This window comes from Lactuca serriola, chromosome 2 (genome assembly GCF_051521515.1).
Source record: "Lactuca serriola cultivar US96UC23 chromosome 2, Lser_US96UC23_V15, whole genome shotgun sequence".
In the NCBI taxonomy this organism is placed as follows: domain Eukaryota; kingdom Viridiplantae; phylum Streptophyta; class Magnoliopsida; order Asterales; family Asteraceae; genus Lactuca; species Lactuca serriola.
The window spans coordinates 157,816,234-157,839,458 of NC_136409.1; the positions used below are offsets into that span (position 1 = coordinate 157,816,234).

At 34.0% G+C, this 23,225-nt stretch overlaps 2 protein-coding genes across 2 annotated transcripts; one reads left to right on the plus strand and one right to left on the minus strand.

Moving 5' to 3' along the window:
* Nucleotides 1-220: 220 nt before the first annotated feature.
* LOC145087139 (Protein kinase superfamily protein) lies at nt 221-4,137 on the plus strand. The gene is made up of 7 exons (XM_079025044.1): nt 221-436; nt 523-999; nt 2,565-2,822; nt 2,950-3,104; nt 3,195-3,410; nt 3,478-3,627; nt 3,724-4,137. The coding sequence occupies exons 1-7, from the start codon at nt 430-432 to the stop codon at nt 3,883-3,885; spliced, it is 1,425 nt and encodes a 474-aa protein (XP_078881170.1). The 5' UTR covers nt 221-429; the 3' UTR covers nt 3,886-4,137.
* Nucleotides 4,138-17,479: 13,342 nt separating this feature from the next.
* On the minus strand, nt 17,480-21,491 carry AIL7 (AINTEGUMENTA-like 7). The gene is made up of 8 exons (XM_079025045.1): nt 21,050-21,491; nt 19,993-20,644; nt 19,803-19,885; nt 18,940-18,948; nt 18,734-18,822; nt 18,539-18,612; nt 18,301-18,428; nt 17,480-18,207 (listed from the first exon to the last, which is right to left on the minus strand). Exons 1-8 carry the CDS (start codon nt 21,159-21,161, stop codon nt 17,777-17,779), a joined length of 1,578 nt encoding a protein of 525 aa, XP_078881171.1. The 5' UTR covers nt 21,162-21,491; the 3' UTR covers nt 17,480-17,776.
* Nucleotides 21,492-23,225: the final 1,734 nt, after the last annotated feature.

Sequence of the window (23,225 nt, forward strand, 5' to 3'; positions counted from 1 at the left end):
ACAACAGATGTCAATCAAATAATATAACACGAATTATGTGGACATTTAATTTTTAGAAATGAATTATTTGAGATTTTATAAAGATTGTTATTAAATGTGAAATTACCGACTCCACATGACATTGAATATGGTGAAATTGGCGCCGGGAAAGGGTTATGGAAAGGCACAATTACAAAAACCCTTTTTATTGGAGAAGGTGTATAAATATGGACACAAGATTCTATTCACCCCCCAAATCCCCTCTCCATTCAAAGAATAATTTCCTCCCACGCCTTCCTTCTTCATCTTTCCACAGCATTTCCGGCCACCGTCTCCTCCGCCGCCGCGTCCACAATAGGGCGGATATGGACCACGCTCCTTATTAAACTTTTATGTTCGAAGAAACTGATAGTTTCAGATTTTAAATTTTGATTTCACAGGAACCCAATAATGAACGGTGATTTACTTCTTATGATTTCCTAATAATTCTGTATTTGGTAGGAATTTAATCTCATTCTGTTTTGATGATTTTTTTGGTTGTAGACGAATCCCCCAAAAATGAAAAGGTTATAGAGATCGAAGATGGTGATGATCACGAGGACCAATCGTCTCCGAGAGGCGTGTTGGAAATTCCTGTATCTGGTTCGGATTCCGATAATCAGAGCAGCGTAAGCCGGAGCCTCAGCAGCCGCGGTTCGTCTTTCAATGATAAATCTCCGGAGGGAGAAGTTGATTGCGGTGGAGAGGAGGAGGCTGGCGGCGGAGCGGGGGTCGGCAATCCTTCGTCGACGGCGTGGAGGAATTTGGTTGATAATTTGAAGTGGAAGTCGATTAAGAGGCTTTCGACGTTTCCGTTGGTGGCTGGATATGAGCTTTCGAGGAAGAGTTTGATGAAGAGATTAGCGAAGAATCATAACATCGAGGAGGCGATTGATGGCGGGAATTGGGCAGTTCCGAAACCGTCGTGGCGGAATTTTACGTTGGAAGAACTTGCAGCTGCCACCGATAACTTCAGCTCCGGTGAGATTCTTTTCGGCGCACCTCTTCATATATCTTTATTTATTTCCCCAATAAAACTTAAATTTTCAAATTTGAAAAATATAATATTATTTTTACTTCATAGGAGGTCTCACATTTTTATCAAATTTGCATTATTTACTTATAATTATTAGGCTTGTTAACTTAACTTATTTTCTAGTTGTTTTATTTTATTTTAAATTTGTAATGCTTGTCAAATAAAAAACTAGTTTTTTTAAAAAGTTTTAGTTAGTAAGCCAAACATATTTTAAAGCAACCGTTTTTATTTTGCGTTTTATATAATTAGATTTCTTATGAGTTTATATTTGCATAAATCGGTACATTCTTACTAAAAAATTAAAAATAAATCCATGCAACTGATTTTAGTAGTTTTCATGGTATAAAATTAAGGAGAAAAGAAAAGTCAAATGATAGGATTTAATAAAGTTGACTAAAGAGGTGTCTAGTCCACATCTTGGCTCACACTTTTATAGATTTTTGGTTTCCATTTTTTGATTATTAAAATTGGATAGTTTGAATTTTATTTTATTTGTATAATTAAGTAGTCATGAGGGATGCATGCTTAACCTATCAACAACCATCCATTTTAGGAAACAAATTACTAATTTTTACAAACCTAAAATTAAACCTTTTTTAATTAATCTTCTCTAATTTTAAACCATTTCACTATACTTGTTCCATGTATTATAATACATATCATATTCCTTCATTCGGTTCCCGTTTCTTATTTGAAAAATGAACATGAAAGTTGTCCACAATATTTTTTTACTATTTATTTATTTATGATGAACAAATTACATAAAACCTATTGTATTCTAGAAATTTTATGATTTAACAATTATATTTCAAATTTGTCAATAAAAGTCATGAAAGTTGTCCAAAGTGTTCTTTTTTACTTTCTACTTATTTTCTTACATTGGACAAACTACATAAAATCCATTATATTTTAGTAATTTACTGATTTAATAATTATATTTCAGTTTCAGTCAATTAAAATCACTCAAGCTTACCTACTATAGTAGGTTAAAATTTCTACAATAGAATCTATTGTCAAAGTCTTGATTTAGTGAAAGTCTTGCCGATTAAAAAAATTATACTAGTACTTTGATACTAAATATTCTAGTAAAGGCATTAAATGTTTTTGACATATTTTTATATTATTATCTTTTTAGCCTATTATAATAGATTATAGAAATTGTCAAACTGTGTTGATTTTAATTGAGGAAACTAAAATATAATCATTAAACTATATGATTAAAAATTGATCAAAATATAATGACTTTTTCTCGATGCTATGTTTTTGCTATTTATTATTTATAATAAAAAATGATATTTTGATGAGATCACAAACAAAACAAGTACAACTCTTTCACTAAAAAGTAGGTCCAACAACACATGATAGATATATCAGATACTGTTGTCAAATAAAAATATAAACCTAATTTCATAATGGTTTCTAGCACGTTGACTCTTTGACTTTACTCCAAATTTAATTTCATCTTACAATAAAATCAAAAATCTGTTTTAACTTTTTATTTCTAAAATAGATAATTTGGTGGGACGAGGGGGGCATGCTGACGTGTACAAAGGACGGTTACCGGACGGCGAACTAGTGGCGGTGAAAAGAATAACGAAAAAAGAGAAAAAAGACGAAGACAGAGTCGGCGACTTCTTATCGGAGCTCGGAATCATCGCTCACATCAACCACCCAAACGCCGCTAGATTGATCGGATTCAGCTCTGACACTGATCTGCACCTTGTCCTCCAATTCGCACCTCATGGCAGCCTTGCAACTTTACTACACAGTAAACTTTTCATCTTTCTCCTTACGCCTTTTTCAATCCTTCGATCAGTCACATCAACTAGCTAGGGTTCTACCAGATCTAGGTTTAGAGCTCACGTGATCGATCTAATCCTATGTATTTTGTACAGATGGTGAAGAGAGATTAGAATGGGGGTTAAGGTTTAACATCGCGATCGGAATCGCGGAAGGTTTGCAGTATCTCCATTGCGAATGTCACAGACGCATAATTCATCGAGATATCACAGCTTCAAATATTTTGTTAATGGAAGACTATCAACCACAGGTTAATTTTATAATTTTCCCTTTAATTACCTCCATCGATGCAAGCAACCTTTTACTCCTCGTTTAATTAGGTGATCATATGATTGTTCAGATCTCTGATTTCGGTTTAGCAAAATGGCTCCCGGAGAAATGGGTACACCATATTGTTTCCCCAATTGAAGGAACCTTCGGATACATGGCGCCTGAGTATTTCATGCATGGAATTGTTCATGAGAAGATTGATGTGTTCTCTTTCGGTGTTCTTTTGCTTGAGCTTATCACCGGTCGTCGTGCAGTTGATTCATCTCGACAAAGTCTCGTAATCTGGGTAAGGTTAATTTGGATACATTGAATTCAGATAAGGAAATTGTTATGTTGAATATGTACATATGTAGGCAAAACCACTTCTGGAGCAAAGCAAGATGAAAGAGCTTCTGGATCCACGTTTAGAAGACGATTATGAAATGATCGAACTGAAACGAGTGATGTCAGCAGCGTCAGCATGCATTCATCATCTTCCAAACATGCGTCCAAACATGAAACGGGTAATTTGATTAATTTAATCTATGGTGAAAGAAATTAAAACATTGATGATCCATGGAAACTCAGACACGTACATTTGTTTTATCTTTGTGGTGCAGGTTGTGGAGATACTTAAGGGTGAAAGCAAGACAGCTGAAGTTAAACAGAAAACAGCAGGAGGAAGGGCAGTGCTTTTAGACGCTTGTGATGTGGATAATTACAATTCTACCACGTATCTGAAAGATCTTAATCGACACATGGAGCTTGTAATGGATGAGTGATTGATGGTTTTTGGTTTTTTGTTTTTGTTTTGTGTTTGAAGCCAAGGGTGGGTGGGTGTGTATATTGATGGATGGGGAGCGTGGTGGGCTTTAGAAGAGAGAAGTTGTAGTTGGTATAGATGTGGAAGAAAAAGTTGTAAAGCATGTTTTAATTGTGTTAATATGGGACTTGAAACTTATGGATATGGAATCTTATTAGTCCCATTTCAAATGGTATTAATTAATATGGAATATTCACTGGTTTCTAATTTTCTTTAGTTTTCTACTAATATGACGTAATATGAAGGTCATGCAAATGTGGTTTCATTTAACATTTGAACCCTCTCCCCCAGTACCTTTATTCGCTTTATAACCAATGTAGTCATAATATACTGTCTAACCACGTAATCATCATTTTATACCATTGGATCAAAATTCAACGGACCCAATTTTGAAGGTGGAATTTTTTGGGTTTTTTTTAAATCTTATTAAAACCCTATCCAATCTCAAAGAAAAATATTATGATAAAGGGCACAATGGGCTTTTCCCTTTATCTCCAACCTCCAAATCCCAAATCAAGGATGTCGATTATTGTTGAATAGCAAATGGTGAATTCTCTAAAATACTACAAACAATAATACACATGCACACCATGGCCTTTAGTACAAGGTTGGATTGCCTCTTGAGCCAACAAAATTAAGCTGGACCACTCCCTTTGGGCCTAAAATATTAACTGGGATGCTTGGGTGTCATGGCCTTCAGCACACAACTGGACCGCCCTCAACCCATCCGTAATATGCCGACATATACATGTAAATAACAAATGACCAAACAAACAACCACAAGTAATTATAACAGATCTGCATGTCGAACAGTTCACTAGAACATACTAGCATCCTAACATACAAATGATCTACTGTCGTACAAAGTATAGTGAGATAACTCACCTCACAGACAAAGCAATAAACCTTTATAACTCGAAACACACAAAGGCATGCACAACAACCACCTAAACATGTATTCACACCTCAAACCTCAACCTATGTGACATCCCCATTTTTACGGTCAGAAAAGACCGATTTATTTATGTTTTGTTTTATAAAATCAGAGTAATACTTTGATTAAAAGAGTTACGGGATTTTTCCCAAAACAAAATATGATAAGAATTTATCAAAACATTTCTTAAAAAAAACGTATATTCATTAAATAAAAAAATCTCGGGATGTCATGTTCCGATACAGACCAAAAGTATAAACAGTATAAAATAGACCTTACAACAGTTATTTATAACTACTGATCTATAATCCAAAAGCTCTCGTCATGTTAATCAACTTATGCTCTTGTGCCACTACCTGTAATTCAAAGGAAACTGAGTGGGTCAGATTTGAGAGTCTGGTGAGCATATAGGGTTTTCAACCCACAATAATATAATTATTATATTTAATCATCAAACAATCAACTCAATTACCCACTCCCACCATCTCATTTATTTCTTAAGGACTTACTTTAAGAATCATTTATCCTTCATTCATTCATACCTAATGATTGACCTAAGGAAATAGACATAAAGTCTATTTCTACTAAGGTTTATATAACAGGCACTACGTCGCATAGTCGTCAGGGTTTATTCAACAGGCGCTACGTCTCATAGTCGCCAGGGTTTATACAATAGGCACTACGTCGCACAATCGCCAGTGTATATTTATAAGGCACTAAGTCGCATAGTCGCCAGGGTAGAATGGACAAAAACACCAAAACTCAAATCTTTTAACTTAACATATAAAGCATAAAATTACACATCGATAAGGTGAAACATATGGAAAGCCTCTTTGTTGAAAGTTTCTTTTTACGAGGACTTTGATATCTTTGTTATAACTTATTATTATAAGCGGACGTTTGCCTTTATAAGTAGTTAATTATTTATAAAACAATATTTAAGAGACGAAATTTATCTTGTTTATTAGTGATTAATAATTTAAGAAAAATAATTAATTTTACAGACAATCTAAATGAAAACATTTTTATTTTAAACTATATTTAATATTTAACTAATTAAAAAAAATTGACATTTTTCTTTTATATTTATTTGATATTATCATTTATATTTTAAATTTAACATTATATTTAAATTTAAAAAATTGTGTGTATTAGATAAATATAGTGGGGATTTTCAATAAACAAGTTAAATATGTTTAGTTTATACTTTAAATTAGCACCATAATTAATTTAAAAAAAAAAAAAAAACTATATTATGTTAAAAGTTTAAGAGTTAACATTGAAATAAAAATAGTAAATTATTTGACATATTAGAAGAGAAGTTAAGAACTTAAAAAGTTTCACATTACTATGGATAAACAAATAATACATTAATTAGAATAATAGAAATTTTAATGTATTCGTTTTTTTTGAACGACAAATACAAATATATATTAAAGTACTTCTAAATTATTTCATCTATGTCCACAGTGAAACTTGAACTCTCAACCTTAAGGAGTGAAGACAACACCAGATACCACTGGGCTAGAAGCCCTTTGATATTACAATTTTTATGATTAGAAATCAAATTTAAGATACAGTTTTACAATGATCAAACAACTATCAGGCAAGCATAATCATCATTTATTAAAAAAAATGATACAATAACCAACATCTGTTATAAAAAAAAAAATAGAGCAATTTACAATAACATAATCTAGTTGGAAATATAAATACAACTAAATTAAATAAATAGATGTATGTCATGGTAAAAAAAGAAAGCACACTATGAGATTTTGGTCGTGGAAAACAAGAAACCGACTAATATTATGAACACGGACTTACTTCAAATTGGCCTTTGGGCTTGGGCAAGCGGAGCCTATTGGGTAGAACATAAAAAGGTCCGCGGAATCTGTAACTATACATATTTGTTGGTGAAATCATAGAAGTTTGATAAGTGATATGAGAAATTTTCCATATAAAAACAAATAATCATAGAAGTTTGGGTTTCAATTAAAAGAGATTTTGTTTCGATGTTTTCTACACATTTATGTTTATGAGATTTTGCCTATGTTGTTTTTATTTGAATACGATGTTTACAATTAGAATAATTTTGTATTGTTATCTCAAAATAAATACATATAAGTGTTTTACTTCATTCTTGAAAAGTAATGTTTAAAGTGAATATTGCATATCCTTCAAAATTTTATTGATTTGTCTTCATTTATTCATATAGAAGGTATACGAAAGGAATTTAAAATATCAAACGCAACGATTATTGTAAATCTCAATCAGAATATTATCATTTGTTAAAAAAATACAAATATAAGATTATTTAAATTTTTTTACATTTGTTTTCAATAATAAACAACCAACAATCAAATTATTTACAAATATTAATTTCAAATTTAAATAGCCAATGTTATATTTCTAAATATATAGAAATATTTTATTAACCAAAATTAGAAACCGCAAATCATGGAATACCAAAGATTATGATACTTCAATTATTTTTTTTCCCTTTGTCTTACTCATCGCATCAACCATACCAATTACCGAAAATCAGTAGCAGATTTTAAAGAAACAACTTTATAAATTCATTCACATAAAAAATTTCCGAATGCTAACAGTATCGACTTTTAATTACAACAAATATTTATAATAAGGGAAAAGTGAATATACCCTTAAGGGTATATAAGCTTAGGTACCCAAAGACACCATAATACGTTGTTTTGTTTGATATATTCGTTTTAATGTTCTTTAACTTCAACCTATAACTTGAGTTACTTTCAAGATTTTTGAAATTTCATGATTATCTTTCTCTTACATCACATTTTTTTTGTCGAACACCTACTAGGCTATATATATTGTAGTTGAAAATGAAAACTATGTAAGAGGAAGATAAATGTGTAATTTGTAAAAATTATGAACGTAAATCAAATTAGAAGTTAAATTATAAGAACATCGGACAATTACAACGTATTATATGATAAAAAATGACGTAGTATAGTGTACTTGGGTACCTAAGCTTATATACCCTTAAGGGTATATTCACTTTTCCCTTATAATAAAGTTGAATAATATCAATATTCATGTATGCTATTTTCTTAATAATGATATTAAATATGATATATTTATCACTATTTGTATGATCACTTACTAAGCATTTATAAACTTAACTTCTATATATTTTCTATATATTGTTAACTATTATTTCATTTAGTTGTGAAACCGATACACGATATATATATATATATATATATATATATATATATATATATATATATATATATATATATATATATATATATATATATATATATATATATATATATATAGAGAGAGAGAGAGAGAGAGAGAGAGAGGGATCATTTGAGAACCTATACTTTTCCGAGAACCCGAGAACCAAACAAGGACCGTTAGATCAAAATAACAGAGGGTCAAGATGATTTGTGACATTTTTGTAAAAACTTGAAAATAAAAAATACAGGGGTATCTTATTTCAATTTGTTAGAGGGCATTTTAGAGATAGAAAACTTATATCTGATCTTGTCAAACCCTTTCATTGTACTATTTCTCTATGTTCATCATCAAATCTCTTTCTCCTCTCACGTTCTTCATTGACGATAAAGACGACTGCCTCCTCTATCATCCGTCGTCGATCGCCTCCCTTCTACCTTCACCGGCCACCTCTACCTCTGTCGACCATCACGTTCTTCATAGAAAAAATTCCAATGAAGATGCTTTGATTTTGAATCGTTTTATCCTCCATCAATTCGTTCCCCGGAGTACACCATAATCGCCGACTTCATCTCGGCTCCCTCTGTGGATTGAAGACTTGAACGGAGAAGAAGATCCTTTATCGATCAAGAATTCAAAGTGCAAACAATATGAAAAGTGCATCCGGTCTCGATCGCTATAGTTACACCTGAAGCACTTGACCTTAGCCTATCAGACTATCCCTAACTCTCGATATCGGTCTCAATTTTCCTCCACTAGAAGTTGCCTAAACAGATATTTTTATTTTTCTGCATTTCTTCGGTTTTTTAGATCAGATGTCACTTTTGCTTTTCTGCGTTACCAAAATTAAGTTGACAATCTATATGTTTGCTCGTATTCTGATTTAGTTATCAGATTCAATACAGTATGTGATATTGAAATCACTTAGAATTTAGAAGTTTTCTTATTAAGAAGAATATTTTCGTGAAAATATAAAACTCTAGTGCTCTTTTCCTTCATGTGTTGCCTTATGAATATTGTTGTTCTCTTTAACATTGACCTTTCTGGTGAAAATATAGTCAATTTGTATTAAAAGTGTCAGGTTTTTTGAAGTGCACACAAGTTGCTCGATGAAAGTCCTGAACCAAATTTAGTTCCTTTGCTTTAATTTTAAGGTAGATTGGCTTAATACAAGTATACAAGTTTGCATTCCTGTGTTCACTTCTAATAATCCATGATATTTTCTTAGGATTTTACCGGAGTTCTATTTGTAGTTAACCTTGTTTGTATATGAGCTTCTATGAACATACTTAGTGGTGACTCCAAGAAGATCAACCCATTGGTAGGTAATATTCTAATTATCCCATTCACATATTTTTTTAAAGCATTAATAGCTTTTAATTCTTTCGTATCTTCATATTTCCCAGGTGCCAGTGGACCTTGTGATTGACCATTCAGTTCAAGTTGATATTTTAAGAAGTTCAAATGGTGAACTTTGCAAATCCATAAAGTTTTCAAATTGAAAACAGAAATGATTATGGATTTGTTAAAGTGATAAGAAATTTAAAACAAGGAAGGAATTCGGCATTCAGACAAAATAAGATTTCTACATTCAACTTGAAAACTGAAATTTTTATGCCTAGTTTGTATTTTGAGTGAAAAATGGATGTATGAAATATGAATGTTCTAAAAAAATTCCAAATGAAGTCATCCACATGCTTTAAGAGTTTATATGCACAGTAAGGTGGAATTCAAAAAATTGTGCATTTGATAGAAGGTCTATAGACATTTTATTATCAAAACAAGTTTTGTTTAATTCATTAGATATTCTGAAAATTGGTTAAAGAAGTGGCACCAATTGACAAGTTATCCAGTGATACCTTGAAGATTTTGTAATAATTATTATTATTGGTGTTTAGAAACTGCTTTAAGTTTATTTATAATTATAAGTTATAACCACATTAACGAAATTGATATGCACTTATTTTTACATTTATTACAATTATTACATTTTAATATTATGTGGAATTATCCTCCCTAATAAATAAAAATAATTTTGTCACTTGTCATCTTCTAATGTCTTATGTCACATGGCTTTTGTTTTGGTCAAAAACTTGATCAAGTAATATTCAATCAAATTGTATGAGAGGTTGTGGTGTTAAGATAATGTATGTGTCGAATAATGATCAACGTGAGACAAATGAGTTACAAAGAAAGCTCTTGATCCTTTATATGATATCTGGCATAATATATTGGGCGGTGATTATGATCATCTGTCATGTTGTTTTTATTGATATAAATCTTTGATTACATAGAAGATGGTGATAATACGAATACAAGAGTGATAGTAGAGCTTCATGTGTGTCTAGTGTGTGTTTTACAAGTGTCATTTATAGTCTAAACTAAACAACAAGAAGTCTTATATTTTCAGTATCCTCTGGAATGAATATATGCACGTTGTTTGATTTGGTACTCCTGGGTCTTTAGCCCTAGTTGAAACGATTCTTAATGGAGAATGGGTCTTATGTTGACTAATTTTGCACATGTGAAAAAAAAATATAGTTGTTAAAAATAATAGGAAGTATTAATCTTAATAATTAGGATCCCGGATCCCGAGATATGCTTAAGAATCCTGAAGCTTCAAAAGTATTAATGATCATGAATATGATTTAGAATCTTGCTCCTAACAACTTTTTCTTATTATTTTCATTTTATTTTTTTCGCATATCATTTTATGGTTTTTTCATTTTATTAAATTTTACATATTATTTAATGTAATAATAAATTCATATCATATTTATTAATGGATTTTCCTTCTAATTTCAAAAGTATTAAATTAAAGCCTTATTAGTTTTTTTTTTAATTTATCAAAATTATTGTTTAAATTTAAAAGAGAAAAAAAAACATTTTAATTTAAATAATTCAATATTTTTTCTACTTTTCTTATAAATTCAAAATTTTCAAATGTTTGGAGTTTTATATTTAATTTTTCTTTTAAATAAACTCATGTAATATATGGGTCTCACACCTAGTATATAAAATGGAAAAACCCATAAAATGACAAGTGGAAAAAAAATCTTAAAAAATGACATGTGTAAAATGCAATGAGAGCATGACATGGTCTGGGTTTCGGTTCCAACTTTTCATCCAATTCGGGTTTCGGGTCGGTTTCAGCTCAAGGAACATCCATAGTGAGGGGGAAACAAATTACAAATTATTTTGTTTTAATTATAGACCTTTATGTTGTTATATTTTATCCCCTGGTTGTGAGCATGGGTGGAGCCACCTATGAGCCAGTGCAGGCCCAGCCTCACCCTCAAAATTTCAATTTTTTTCTTATATATATATATATATATATATATATATATATATATATATATATATATATATATATATATAAAGAGAGAGAGAGAGAGAGAGAGAGGTTCATGTGTTCTAAGTATCTATTATGTGGATGTAGGAATCAATGTAGACCAATCATTTTAAAAAGGTAATTATGTAATCATTTATTTAGTTAATATTTGTAATTTAGTTAATTTGATATTTCTCCCAAATTAAATCCCTTTATATTAGGTAGCTATTTATGAAAATATAATTGACCTTTTCTAACCCTAAATTTCTCCCCTTTATCTATCAATTGAATAGTCGGTCACAAACCATTGCATGTGCTCGTGAAATTGAAGTCAAGAACTGGGAAGTCTAAAAGGAACGAGAGAAGCAAAGTAGAAGTTGTGTGAGGGAGAATCAGTGCTAGAGTTGGTCCCCTTCGACAACGATTGTGGCATTACAACCCAAGAGGGAAAGACGTCGATGTCTTTCACAGTAAGTCGATTTACATTCCTTCCATCCCTAATTTCCATTTAATCTATTTGTCTCATTTTTGGGTTCCACGACGGTACACAAGTGGATTACTACACCATCTCTAAAAATTGGGTTGTGCTCTCTCTACCCCATGCTTCCAGTGATACCCCTCATCTACATAGAAATGCTATTGGGTTATTGTTGCATCATAAAACTCTCAAGGTTCATCAATATTTCTATTTATTCTATTTCTTTTTCTAATTTTTTGCTTGACCTGTAGGTTTTATTGATCAATTCGGCTCTAAAATTTAAGGTTTCTTGATTCGGGTATCATCAACTATTTTTTCTTTCTCTACGTGTGTTGCATTTCATCAACAAGTGGTTGATTTCATTCATTTTCTTGAAAAAAGATAAACCATAGAGCCAAAGTCGTTCAATTTCAGGAATCTGTAGGACATTACCATGTTTCGAGGATAGAATTCTTTTTATTCCTGAGTAATTTATATGTTAATTGGATAAAAATATCATGAATCTAAGAAACCACTTTTGAGTTATTTCCAGTTATGAATTCTGAAAAAGGTTTTCTTAAATAACAAGGGAGACTGCAATGCGTGCGATCGGTCGAGCTCAAGTAAGTGTTTCCTAAAGTTAAACCATGCTTTTAAATTGTAACTAGTATGTTAATATGTGAATTACATGCTAGAGTAGGGCAAAGGATACCTTTAAAAGTTATGTGATAAAATTGCTAGATTTGCGTGATGCCTTGTAGCCTAGGAGAATGCAATGCTATGAATATATTTCTTGGAATTGATGTTGACTCAGTTATTTGCTAAGTGTATGCTTTCAAAGTTGTATATGTTTAGGATTGCATAGCCCTAGAATGATGGATTCTGCCTTATTTCATGTTCCTTGTTTGGTTGTGGTCTTAGGGTAGAAACTTTATTTGACAGTCTATGTGATTCTATTTATGTATAACTTGCATGCATAAGGAAACCGACGGTGTTGATTGAGGTTTCTAGTTCTGTGAGGATTGAGAAATCCTAGAAGAGTCTAGGATATGTGTATGTGTTGTGTTTGTGGGTCATATTTTATCTGTGGTTGGGTGAATTAGAGGTATCATGGATGGCCTTGGGGAAGGTACAGGTAGGTGTGGAAGGTAGTATTGAGCTCGTACTGCTGAAAGCACAGGACCTGTACCCGAGATAAGGACAGACCTGGAATCTCTAAGGAGTCCGATGGGGAGGAATCCCTTCGAACTTCCTTATCGATTGCTTTCTATGTTGTATTTTCAATTTGAGGATGGTGATAGCTACATGAGGAGGATCAGTTTCATGATCAGGCTCGGGATAGAGTTCAGGTTCTGGTGCGGAACTTATTGATGAGAGGCTGCGCGAGCTTATCGCAGCCGAGGTTACTTGCAGCATTCTTGATGATACCCTTATGATTTTCGTTACCGTCAAACAGGGGATCATGGAGATTATGGAGGAGAAACTCAATTCTTTTCCGAACCAATATCGTTGCGGAACAGATTGGGACCCGAACTCCCTCATTCCGGGAGTTCAAGGTGTGCGGTGCCCCCGAGTTCTTTAGGGTTAAGGACCTCATCGCTAGTCGCTGTTGAATCGTTGACATAGAGGATGCTCGGTGCACGAACTTTTGCCCCGATGCGGCAAAGGTGGGATTTGCGTCCTGCATGTTGAGGGACCGAGCGCATGACTGGTGGGATGAGGTTACCCGCGAGGTAGGGACGGCGAGTGTGACTGTGATGACATGGGAGGATTTTGTGCGGAGGTTTGATCAGGAGTTTGCACCGGCCATTGAGGTGCAGCAGCTGGTCAAGGACTTCCAGGACCTTCACTAGACCACAGAGACTGTAGCGGAGATTACCGCCAAGTTTAGGGAGATGGCACTGTTGGTTTCACAGTACGTTGCGGATGCGGAGATGAGGAAGATGAGATATCATGCTATGTTGAGGGATGATACCCAGGAGTTTGTGAGCTTCTCAGGGTGCAAGACCCTGAATGACATGATTAAGAAGGCCCGTGAGCGGGAAATCGAGTTAGAGCTCCAGACGAAGCAGAAGCTGGAGCAGGTTCAGACGGCAGTGGGTCAGGCTAAAAAGCCTAAGACATCCGATGTTCACAACAAAGGCCAGTCGGGTCAGGGCCGATGCGCCAAGTACGGAAAGCCGCACGGTGGACCATATCGATCTGTGGGATCAGGATGTTTCGGTTATGGTCAGACAGGCCACATGAGGAAGGACTTCCCTAAGAGGGCCTTGATTTGTTTTCACTACAACCAGACTGGCCATAAAAAGTTTGATTTGTTTTCACTACAACCGCCACTTTGAGGATTACACATGGCCGACAGGGCAAGACGGAGACTCCTGCGGTGAAGAGCAGAGGCATTTCAGTAGACCACAGATGAGGCCCTCTTAGGGTGTGGGTAATGTGGTTATGCATTCATATGTTACAGGTTTAGTAGATACACATGAATCTATTTTTCATTATGATTAAGTGTCTCATGGTGGCACACTTTACTGGACACTAGGCCTAGCAATTGAGCGGGTTTTAACACTGATCCGGTCCAAACCTTTAAGAATTATATGAGTTTAAAGCATAGTTTTTTATCTGTTTACCCGTTAACAACCCGTACCCGCTAACCCTTTTATTAAAAGGGTCGGGTATGGATCATCCCTAATCCGCTCTTTTATAACCTACCCCATATAAATTTTAGAATTATACATTTATATTGTATACTGCCTAAAGTTTACTTTTAATTCCAATCGAAAGTCCAAAGGGGAAAGGCCAATGACCAAACCGTTTTTACATGGGACTCGAGGATTCGACTTCTAGACTTCTAGTCTTTTATCAAGAATCATGATGTCATTTCATTTATATTTCATCAAGCAATCATCAATTTCATTTCTAAATCAATAATGTCATTTATCAACCAGATAAAAGTTTGCAATTGTTATTCTCCATTAGTGCAATCGACAGTCAAAAACCAATCGTAAGTTACTACAATAATGATTTCAATTCCAATGGAATGTCCTCGTAATGCATTTTCTAAATCAACATTTGTTTTATTTAATAAATGTTATTTTAAGAATTAAGTAAAATGTGTTTGATTATTCAAAAAACCTACGGGTTAAGGGACGAGTTTGAATATTTGTTGATTCGGTGAATAAGGGTATGAGTTTGATTATTCAAAACCTTGCAGGTTACAGAGTGAGTTTGGATTGGATTTTAAAATTTGTTAAAATGATTTATATCTAGGACGATTCAATTCAAACCCGGGCCATCGCAAGGTCTACAGGACACCCAAAACTAATAAAGATATAAAACCAAAAAATGAATGACTAATTTGATTCATACAATGCATTTGTCCAAATGAACAAAACTTATGTATTTCAAGTTGGATTTGATATTAGGCAAGGAACAAATATGAAGAAGGCTGATGGTACTCTCTATGTCCATTCTCAAAATTGACCCTAATCCTATTTTCTTACTACATCTCTCTATGGCGATGCCAAACATTTAAGGTTCATGCTTGTCTTTGCAACATCCCACATTGGTTGGGAATAATAAATTTGTATGGGTTTATAACTTTATTCTCTTGATATGCCTTGTAAACTGCATAACCGAGTTTCTTCTATTTCTGAGTATTCATTTTGCATTTATCTCTTCTTCCATAACTGTTAGAAAGTATGATACACTGCATCAAATCTTGGGTGTTTACGTTGAAACTTACAACAACTACGAGGTTGGTTTTACTTTTGTTGTTTCATCTTTAACTTTGTCAGATAAGGGGACATTCTTTCTTCTACATTTTTTATAATCAGATCTGATCCCGAAGGATAAATCTGTTTTTTGGACAAAACTTGGTAAATATTAATAATAACTGGATTTATTATTCGCAACTAATTGACATATAATTCTCAATATTATTTCTCGATTTTCTTACATGTCTATTTGATCTGATTTTCATCACATACATATTATAGATTTCCTTCATAATAATTCATGGTTAGTTTCAAAATTAAAATTAAAAAGTTAATTGTAATAAAAAACCAAATATTATGGTTAAATGCACATCTTACACCTTATGTTCATTGTGATTATTTTTTTTTTTTTTTTATGAAAATACGAATTCATCGAGATTCTTCACGGGTTGCATACCCAACCAAAGAGCCATCCTGCGCCCCATTTTTTGCTTGGTGCACTCCCCCTGACGGTACCGCGGGTACCACCAACTCATTTTTTGTCTTCTCGAGCCACTCCGACCAGCCCAATGAGTTGTATTCTTGAACTTTGACTTAAATTTTTCAGAGTCTTGAGCTTGACTATCTACGATGCATTCTTCTTCCTACTCGCGAGAATTTACGCTTATTCTCTAATATACTTTGGATAATAATGTGTCTGTCGTGAGTATTGTCTTGTATTCCTCTTTTTTATAATAAACTAATGATTAAACACATGACATTGGAATGTTAGTTAACATTTAATGTAGGAGTTTAATGATTATTGAACTCTTTAGTGATAAAAATAAAACATTTCGTAAGGGAAAAAAAATTATAAAATTGTAAAACTTAAAATAATCTTCATTTACATTTTTTGGAACTGGCGGTTGTATTAACGGAAGCCAGGCCTCCATATTCCAGAAGACGTCCCAAGTTTGAGATCACAGAGGGGCAGACTCAAACACATAGGGGTCCTAGGGAGAACATCATCACACAAGGAGTTGGGTGAAGGAATTATGTAGTTGGACCGATTTGAACACACAACCTTCACCCCATGTGGGTTATCAAACCCGGATGCATCACTACTAGCTAGGTTGCAGATCATTTGCAATCTTCATTTATATTGTGTATGTACTTATAACTAACTTATAACTAATTTGGAGTTTCATTCGATATGATCCAAAAAGAGTTCCATGTTAAGACCATGATTTCATTTCGATTCCATAACTATCTCAAAAGATTGAATCGATCAACCTCTTTTTTAAGATGTTTGGCTAAGCTTATTTAAGGACCTTATTAACTTATTAACGGTTTCATACCACTATAAGCTAAGAATATATTTGAATAAAAAATAATTTATTTCGATGGAAAACCTTGGATAAGTTATCTCACACTTATAAACATTTATAAGTTTATAATTTTTTTTCTTTTGACAAACACCATCTTATTATAATAACTATCCCAAAAGACTGAACTTTTTAATACATTACAGAAATAAAAGTAGTACAATTGTACAAAAAAAAATAGTAAAACTATTCTATAATTTTATTAAATAATGTTCCAAAAAGATTTCCATGTTAAGACTTAGTTGCACGTCCCAATTTTTGTTATTCACTTGTAACGATTTGATTCCATTACCATCCCAAAATACTGAATTGCTGTATTGCACAACCTCTATTCAATTATAAGTCCGAGTCCAAAAATGTCCAAAATATTCAAGAACGAATTTTCCAATTGCACAGGAAGATTTTCATCTCCGTTTTCAAGTAGTATTCCTAATTTAAGTTCTATCGATACAAAGTACAAACCATTCATTTGCATACTTCTTACTCGAGAAGCAATGATCGTTCAACAGTTAATTTAATTAACGCTAACATGTTTCAAGAAGACATGCATAACATTTCTGCACCAAAAAGATGGGTTCACCCAAACCATTAATCTCCGGTTCTTTTCTTGAGACCTGTATATAACTTATCCCCCAAACACAAAACGAAAAAAAGAACTGAACTGTTATCTCCCTATCATCATACTAAATTACTAATACTAAAACCACTAAAAACTAATATCAGTCAGCAGATTAAGGTCAGCATTTGAAACACCGAAAAAGAAACTACCCCACAACATAAGAGCAACCTTATAGTGCTATATAATCTATTTCGTCTCCTTTAATCCATGTTAATACGACTGGTTAGGCCATATGAAGAACTCAGCTGAAGGTGGCAGCAATGCCATCGGACCTGAAGTTTCAGGAGCACCACCATTCCCAGAGTGAAGATGGTGGAACAAACTTTGATGATGGTACATTGGTGTAATCGAGTTTGGATCATATGGCAAAGCATAAACAGGTGGTGCACCGGAAAAGTTGATACTGTTTCCATTGTTGCCGCCACCGTAAGGCGGCAGTTGGTGGTGGTTGTTGATCAGAGAAGGTTTCTGCTCCGCCTCGGAAGTCACTTTCAGACGCTTTGCAGCTCCACCAACTGGAAGAGAGCTACTGGAAATTGCTTCCACGTCATACCTATTCATCTCAAAGTTCGTCACTGCATTCATTCCTCTGAATTTGATCGCTGCTATGTCATATGCCTCAGCTGCTTCTTCCTCAGTAGCTACAAGATCATGATTATATTGTCATCATAAAGATAATATAAGATACAAATGATAATATTAATTTGAGGATCATTTTGTTTTTTATAGATTACCAAAAGTTCCTAGATAAAGATCTTTGTTTCCAGCAACACGCCCTATTCTTGCTTGCCAACGACCTTGTTGGTGATGCCTTGTAACCCCTCTATAGATCGATGCTCCCCTTGAGAATCCACTACTTTTCCTGTTAGAATTAAAAAGAAACGTGTCATAAAGATATAAACTTTTTAAACTTGTTTGATGAAAAGTTATGAGGTAGAAAATTAGTGAGAAGAATAAATATAGATGTTGAACCTTCTTAGGGAAGCGATGAACTCTTGTTTAGTCGCATGTTTCATGTCTTCCAATTCTTGTGCGTATTTTGCAACCTAAAAAGCAAAAGATTAAAACCAAATTAAAAACGTATCACTTTTGATTGTTTACTTTTTTTTATATATATATTAGAACTTAAAAGTAAAGATTTAATGAATAGGTGTGTAGGATAATTACGGGAAAGTTTGTAGTAGCGGTGGGACCCCAGTACTTGAGAGCAGCCAAATCGTAAGCTCTTGCTGCTTTGTCTTCTTTGTCATAACCACCTGAATATGCATTAAAACATGGTTAGTTAGTTACTTAATTATAATAATAATGCGAAGTTAAAAGAAAATTGATATGAATGAATACACGAAATGAAAAAAAGAAGAAAATTTACTCACCTAAGTACACTGCAGATGAGAAAACCGAAAGTAGAGTGACCACACATGCAAAAGAATCCAAAAAACATTAGCTTACAATAATAATAATAATAATGGTCCATGAAATGAAACGAGGATAAAAGTAGTTTGAGATAAAAGTAAAAGGTAAAGATTGCAAGCACTTTTGGTATATACATTTTTGCACGGGTAGGAATATATTTTACTAGATAAGAATAGTCGTTTCAAGTCCCTAAAAATGTCCAAAAGGTCACGGGAACAAATGGGGTGGGTTCCAAAGCTCACTGAAAATGGACATTTGTGACTACATATTGAAAATCAAAGGTTTCCATGAGAATGAATGAGTATGAGAGTGTTTGACTTGGTCAAAGCAGGGGTAAAAGAGGAAAGGAAAAGCAAAAGTGAAAAGCAAAGGCATGTATGTACAAAAGCACAGAGAACAGCAGACACACTAAGTAGGATTCAGACTAGTTAGTGTAGGTATGTGAAATTGATGGATAGATAGATATGGAGAGAGAAAGAAAGATGAGGGGGGTAATCTGTAATATCCAATGGACAAACTTGTGCCATTTTAAGGGAAAAGAAAATCCAACTGGTGTTAGCATAAATACAGAAATAAAAGAAACTAGAAGAAAGTACACAAAATGGTACAATTTACAAACATCAATCAATCATCATCATAAACAACAACAACAACATCAACAAACTTTTGATAGATTTGAAATCCAACCCATGATCATAAATTCATAATCTATCTTCAAACTCAAATCTTTTTTCAAAAATTCAAACACAGTGTACAAGTTTTAATCCATGATCATAATAAACTCATAACACTTTGTTCTTGTTTTGATTCAAAAGAAAATTACCTTGTCGTCCTTTCCTTGCTTGACCCTCTCTTCTACAGCTATTATCCCAAAGATGCGCTTCGTATCTACCAGTCCACCTATGTCTGCACACATCAATATGTCTCTAGTGTTCAGTTTACTGTACAATCTTTAATGCATAACGTACACATAATCCTTCTTCTTTTACCAAAAATCAAACACCTTTGCATACCTAGTAACACCTCTGTAGATCGAAGTTCTTTGTCCAAAAGTATCACCGATCTTCTTACTAACATTATTCTGATCACCTGAATCAACCGCTACGATTGCCTGCTTCTGATCGGAGGAACCCTGGGCGACATGTTGGGTGGTGATACCTAGCGACAAAGCATTCATCGGACACTGTACATAAGCTAACTCGTTGCCGCCGGCGGATTCCATCGACTGCCCGGCAAACTCGGTCAGATGGGTGCCTGAGTCGTCCACTTCCGACCCCGAGTTCGTCGAGAATGTCTGGAACCCGGTGGTGGTGCACGCGAGACCGTTTAGATCTTGTTGGTCGGAGAAGTAGACGGAGCTGCTTCCGTCGTACATATGGGTTAACGATGACGAGTCTTGTGTTTCCGTCTGAGATACGTCGGTGTAACGAAAAGACTGCATAGAGTGGGTGTTGGCGGCGGTGGTGGTGGTGGTGGTGGTGGGTGTAAGGGTGGTGTCGCCGCCTAGGAAGTCTTCGAGCTTTGGAGCTTGTTGCTGGTTGATATGGGACTCCATGAAGCTTCGGAAAAGCGGTGAATCGCCGCCACCGTCTTTGACATCCCCGTGACTATTGCCGTTGTCGCCGGTGTACATCGGTGAAGTCTTTCCACCGCCGTTAGTCCAACCTGCACCACCGGAAATTAGTAACTCACTACCACAACCAAACTCAGTTCAAGACATGCAAATCAACCAAGAGAATCCAAAGATATATATACATATAAATAAGTACATATATCCCCAGAAAATCAAGTAATAATTTGTATTTTGTCTTGAAAGTTACATCATCAGCTATTTATTTCGACAAACTTGCACAAACAAATCGTATTTTTCTCAACCACTTACGTTCTTTTTCCGACATTAAAACCGAAATCTTGGGTACTGTTTATCTTTAAATAAAAATCCAAATTTGTTTTAGAAAAAAAAAACAGCTTGAAATCTCATTGATCCAAAATCTAGCACAAAAGCCAAGCATAACTGCACCTCAATTATTCTGTACTAAATTCTCAAGAAAAGTAAACAAGAAAATATACCATTTGCATAGAAATTATCGTTGAAGTAATACTGCTGAGGCTGAGAGGTAGAAGAAGTGAACATCTCCATTGGAGAGAGTGAAAACGAGAGCCAGTTATTATCGGGAGCCATTGATTTGTGGTGGTGTTTAGTGACCTAAGTTGCAACTATACGATTAGAAGAAGAAGAAGAAGAAGAATCCAAACCCAACATTACCAATGAACGTTTAAAGTGTTAAGAATATGATGAAGGTGGAGGCGAAGAATGGAAAAGAGAGAAGATTAGTGTTGAAGAGAGCACATGCAGAAGCTAGCTTTCCGGCACCGGCAAAGGCAGGGGTAGTTGTATTGACTGTTCTTGAATGTTAATTGTTAAAGAAAGAGAAAGAGAAAGAGAAGGAGAGAGGAGATGAGAGGTGGAGGTATATAATGGGATGAAAGAGTCGGTTTCATCTGCCACACCGGCGGAAAACCAGAGGGAAAAAACAAAACATTGTCTCTTCGGTTTCATTTAATATTATATTTACTCCATTTTTATCTTTTACTTAAATAAAAAATTTAAAACTTTTACCTTATAGCATCTTATCAAAGAAAAACTTATCCGACCCGTTTCCGTGGTACTTAAGTCCTTATGAAAGTATATTTTTTTAAATATTTTTTTTTTGGAAATGGTGTAGGTTAACCTCCTTTTGTTTTTGGGTTGGAGTTAAGGAAATAACGTGGTAAACCAATCGGACGAATATGAACAAGGCTTGTTTATGTTTGTTCGTTTAAGTTAGCTGAATAAATAAACGAATAAGAACGAGTTTTCTTGTTCATTTTCGTTCGTTTAACAAATTAAATTGTTCATGTTCTTGTGTTTATGTTTGTGAACGTGCTAAATTAACAAAGATAAACAAACATAATTGAAAATATATGAACATAAATAAACATATAATATATATGAACATAAAATAAACTTATATAAACGAACGTAAATGAACAACATAAACGAACGTTCACGAACATAATCAAATGAACGAGACCATTGTTCATGTTCGCTCGTTTAAGTAAATGAACGAGAATTTGTGTTCATGTTCGTTCATTTATTAAATAAACGAACATAAACGAACTTTCCGCCGAACGGTTCACGAACAGTTTGATGAACGTTCAGTTTGTTTACAGCCATAGGTATAACAATTGGATTCGGTTTGGGTAGATGGGTTGGCAGGTCAGAATATATTGACCCAATCAAACCCATATAATATATAGGTTGGCAGGTTGGCGGATCACAAGTTGACAGGTTGGAAACATCAACCCAACCCAACCCACATAACTCATTTAAGTATATGGGTCTGTGGGTCAGTGGATCGTTTTCGGATAACTTTTTACATGTTAAATTTATATTAATTATGTCTCTAAATTAATTAATATTTATCATTTTTTACTATGATGACATCAATAACCAAATACCTATCTAACATAATAACTTAATAAGCAACACATTTGAAAACAAAGAGGTTTCAAACATAAACTCATAAACATCCAATCAAATTGAAAACATTCATGCAAAGTGCAATTGTGTCGTATATTCCATTAATTAATAACTAATTTTTTTAAAATATAATATATGTAGTCGGGATGGCGGGTTGACCCCCGAACCCAACCCAACCCATGAAATAAACGGTTTTGTGGATTGGCCTGTTGGCGGGTCAGAAATCTCAACTCAAACTCGTTTATTTTCGTGTCAGTGTAACGTCCCAAAAATCATAGTATATTCTTTTATTTTTAAAAGGGGTAAAAAATGTATTTCCATCAAACTCAATCACTCAAAAGCATAGTTTTTATAATCGTATCGAAATCTGAGTATCTCTCCAAAATATGACAACAACTGGATGATGTGTACAATCATGTCTTCGCCTTCCCCCGATCCTGTGCAGTACCTGAAACATTTAAATTCACAATTGTAAACCAAAGTTTAGTGAGTTCCCCACAATACCCCACACACACAATGCATGCACACATGAGCCTACAATCTGACTAGACGGTCTCGCAAGGCGTACAATACACCTGGAGCGATCTCGTTAGGCCTTCAGTCTTACTGGACCACCTCACAAGGCTTACAGTATACCTGGATCGCTCAGGTATCTTGGCCTACAACACAAAGCAAGACCGCCACAACCCAACCACACCATGTCAACATATAATAATCACACAA

Bases quoted from the DNA above. Each gene is read 5' to 3' on its own strand.
- LOC145087139 (XM_079025044.1), top strand. The intron at 3,105-3,194 runs GTTAATTTTATA...ATGATTGTTCAG, and splicing joins TGGAAGACTATCAACCACAG to ATCTCTGATTTCGGTTTAGC. The intron at 3,411-3,477 runs GTAAGGTTAATT...GTACATATGTAG, and splicing joins GACAAAGTCTCGTAATCTGG to GCAAAACCACTTCTGGAGCA.
- AIL7 (XM_079025045.1), bottom strand. From the start codon at position 21,161: ATGGCTCCCGATAATAACTGGCTCTCGTTTTCACTCTCTCCAATGGAG. The intron at 20,645-21,049 runs GTATATTTTCTT...CCGGTGGTGCAG, and splicing joins CGATAATTTCTATGCAAATG to GTTGGACTAACGGCGGTGGA. The intron at 18,429-18,538 runs GTTCAACATCTA...TAATTCTAACAG, and splicing joins TTCATCGCTTCCCTAAGAAG to GAAAAGTAGTGGATTCTCAA.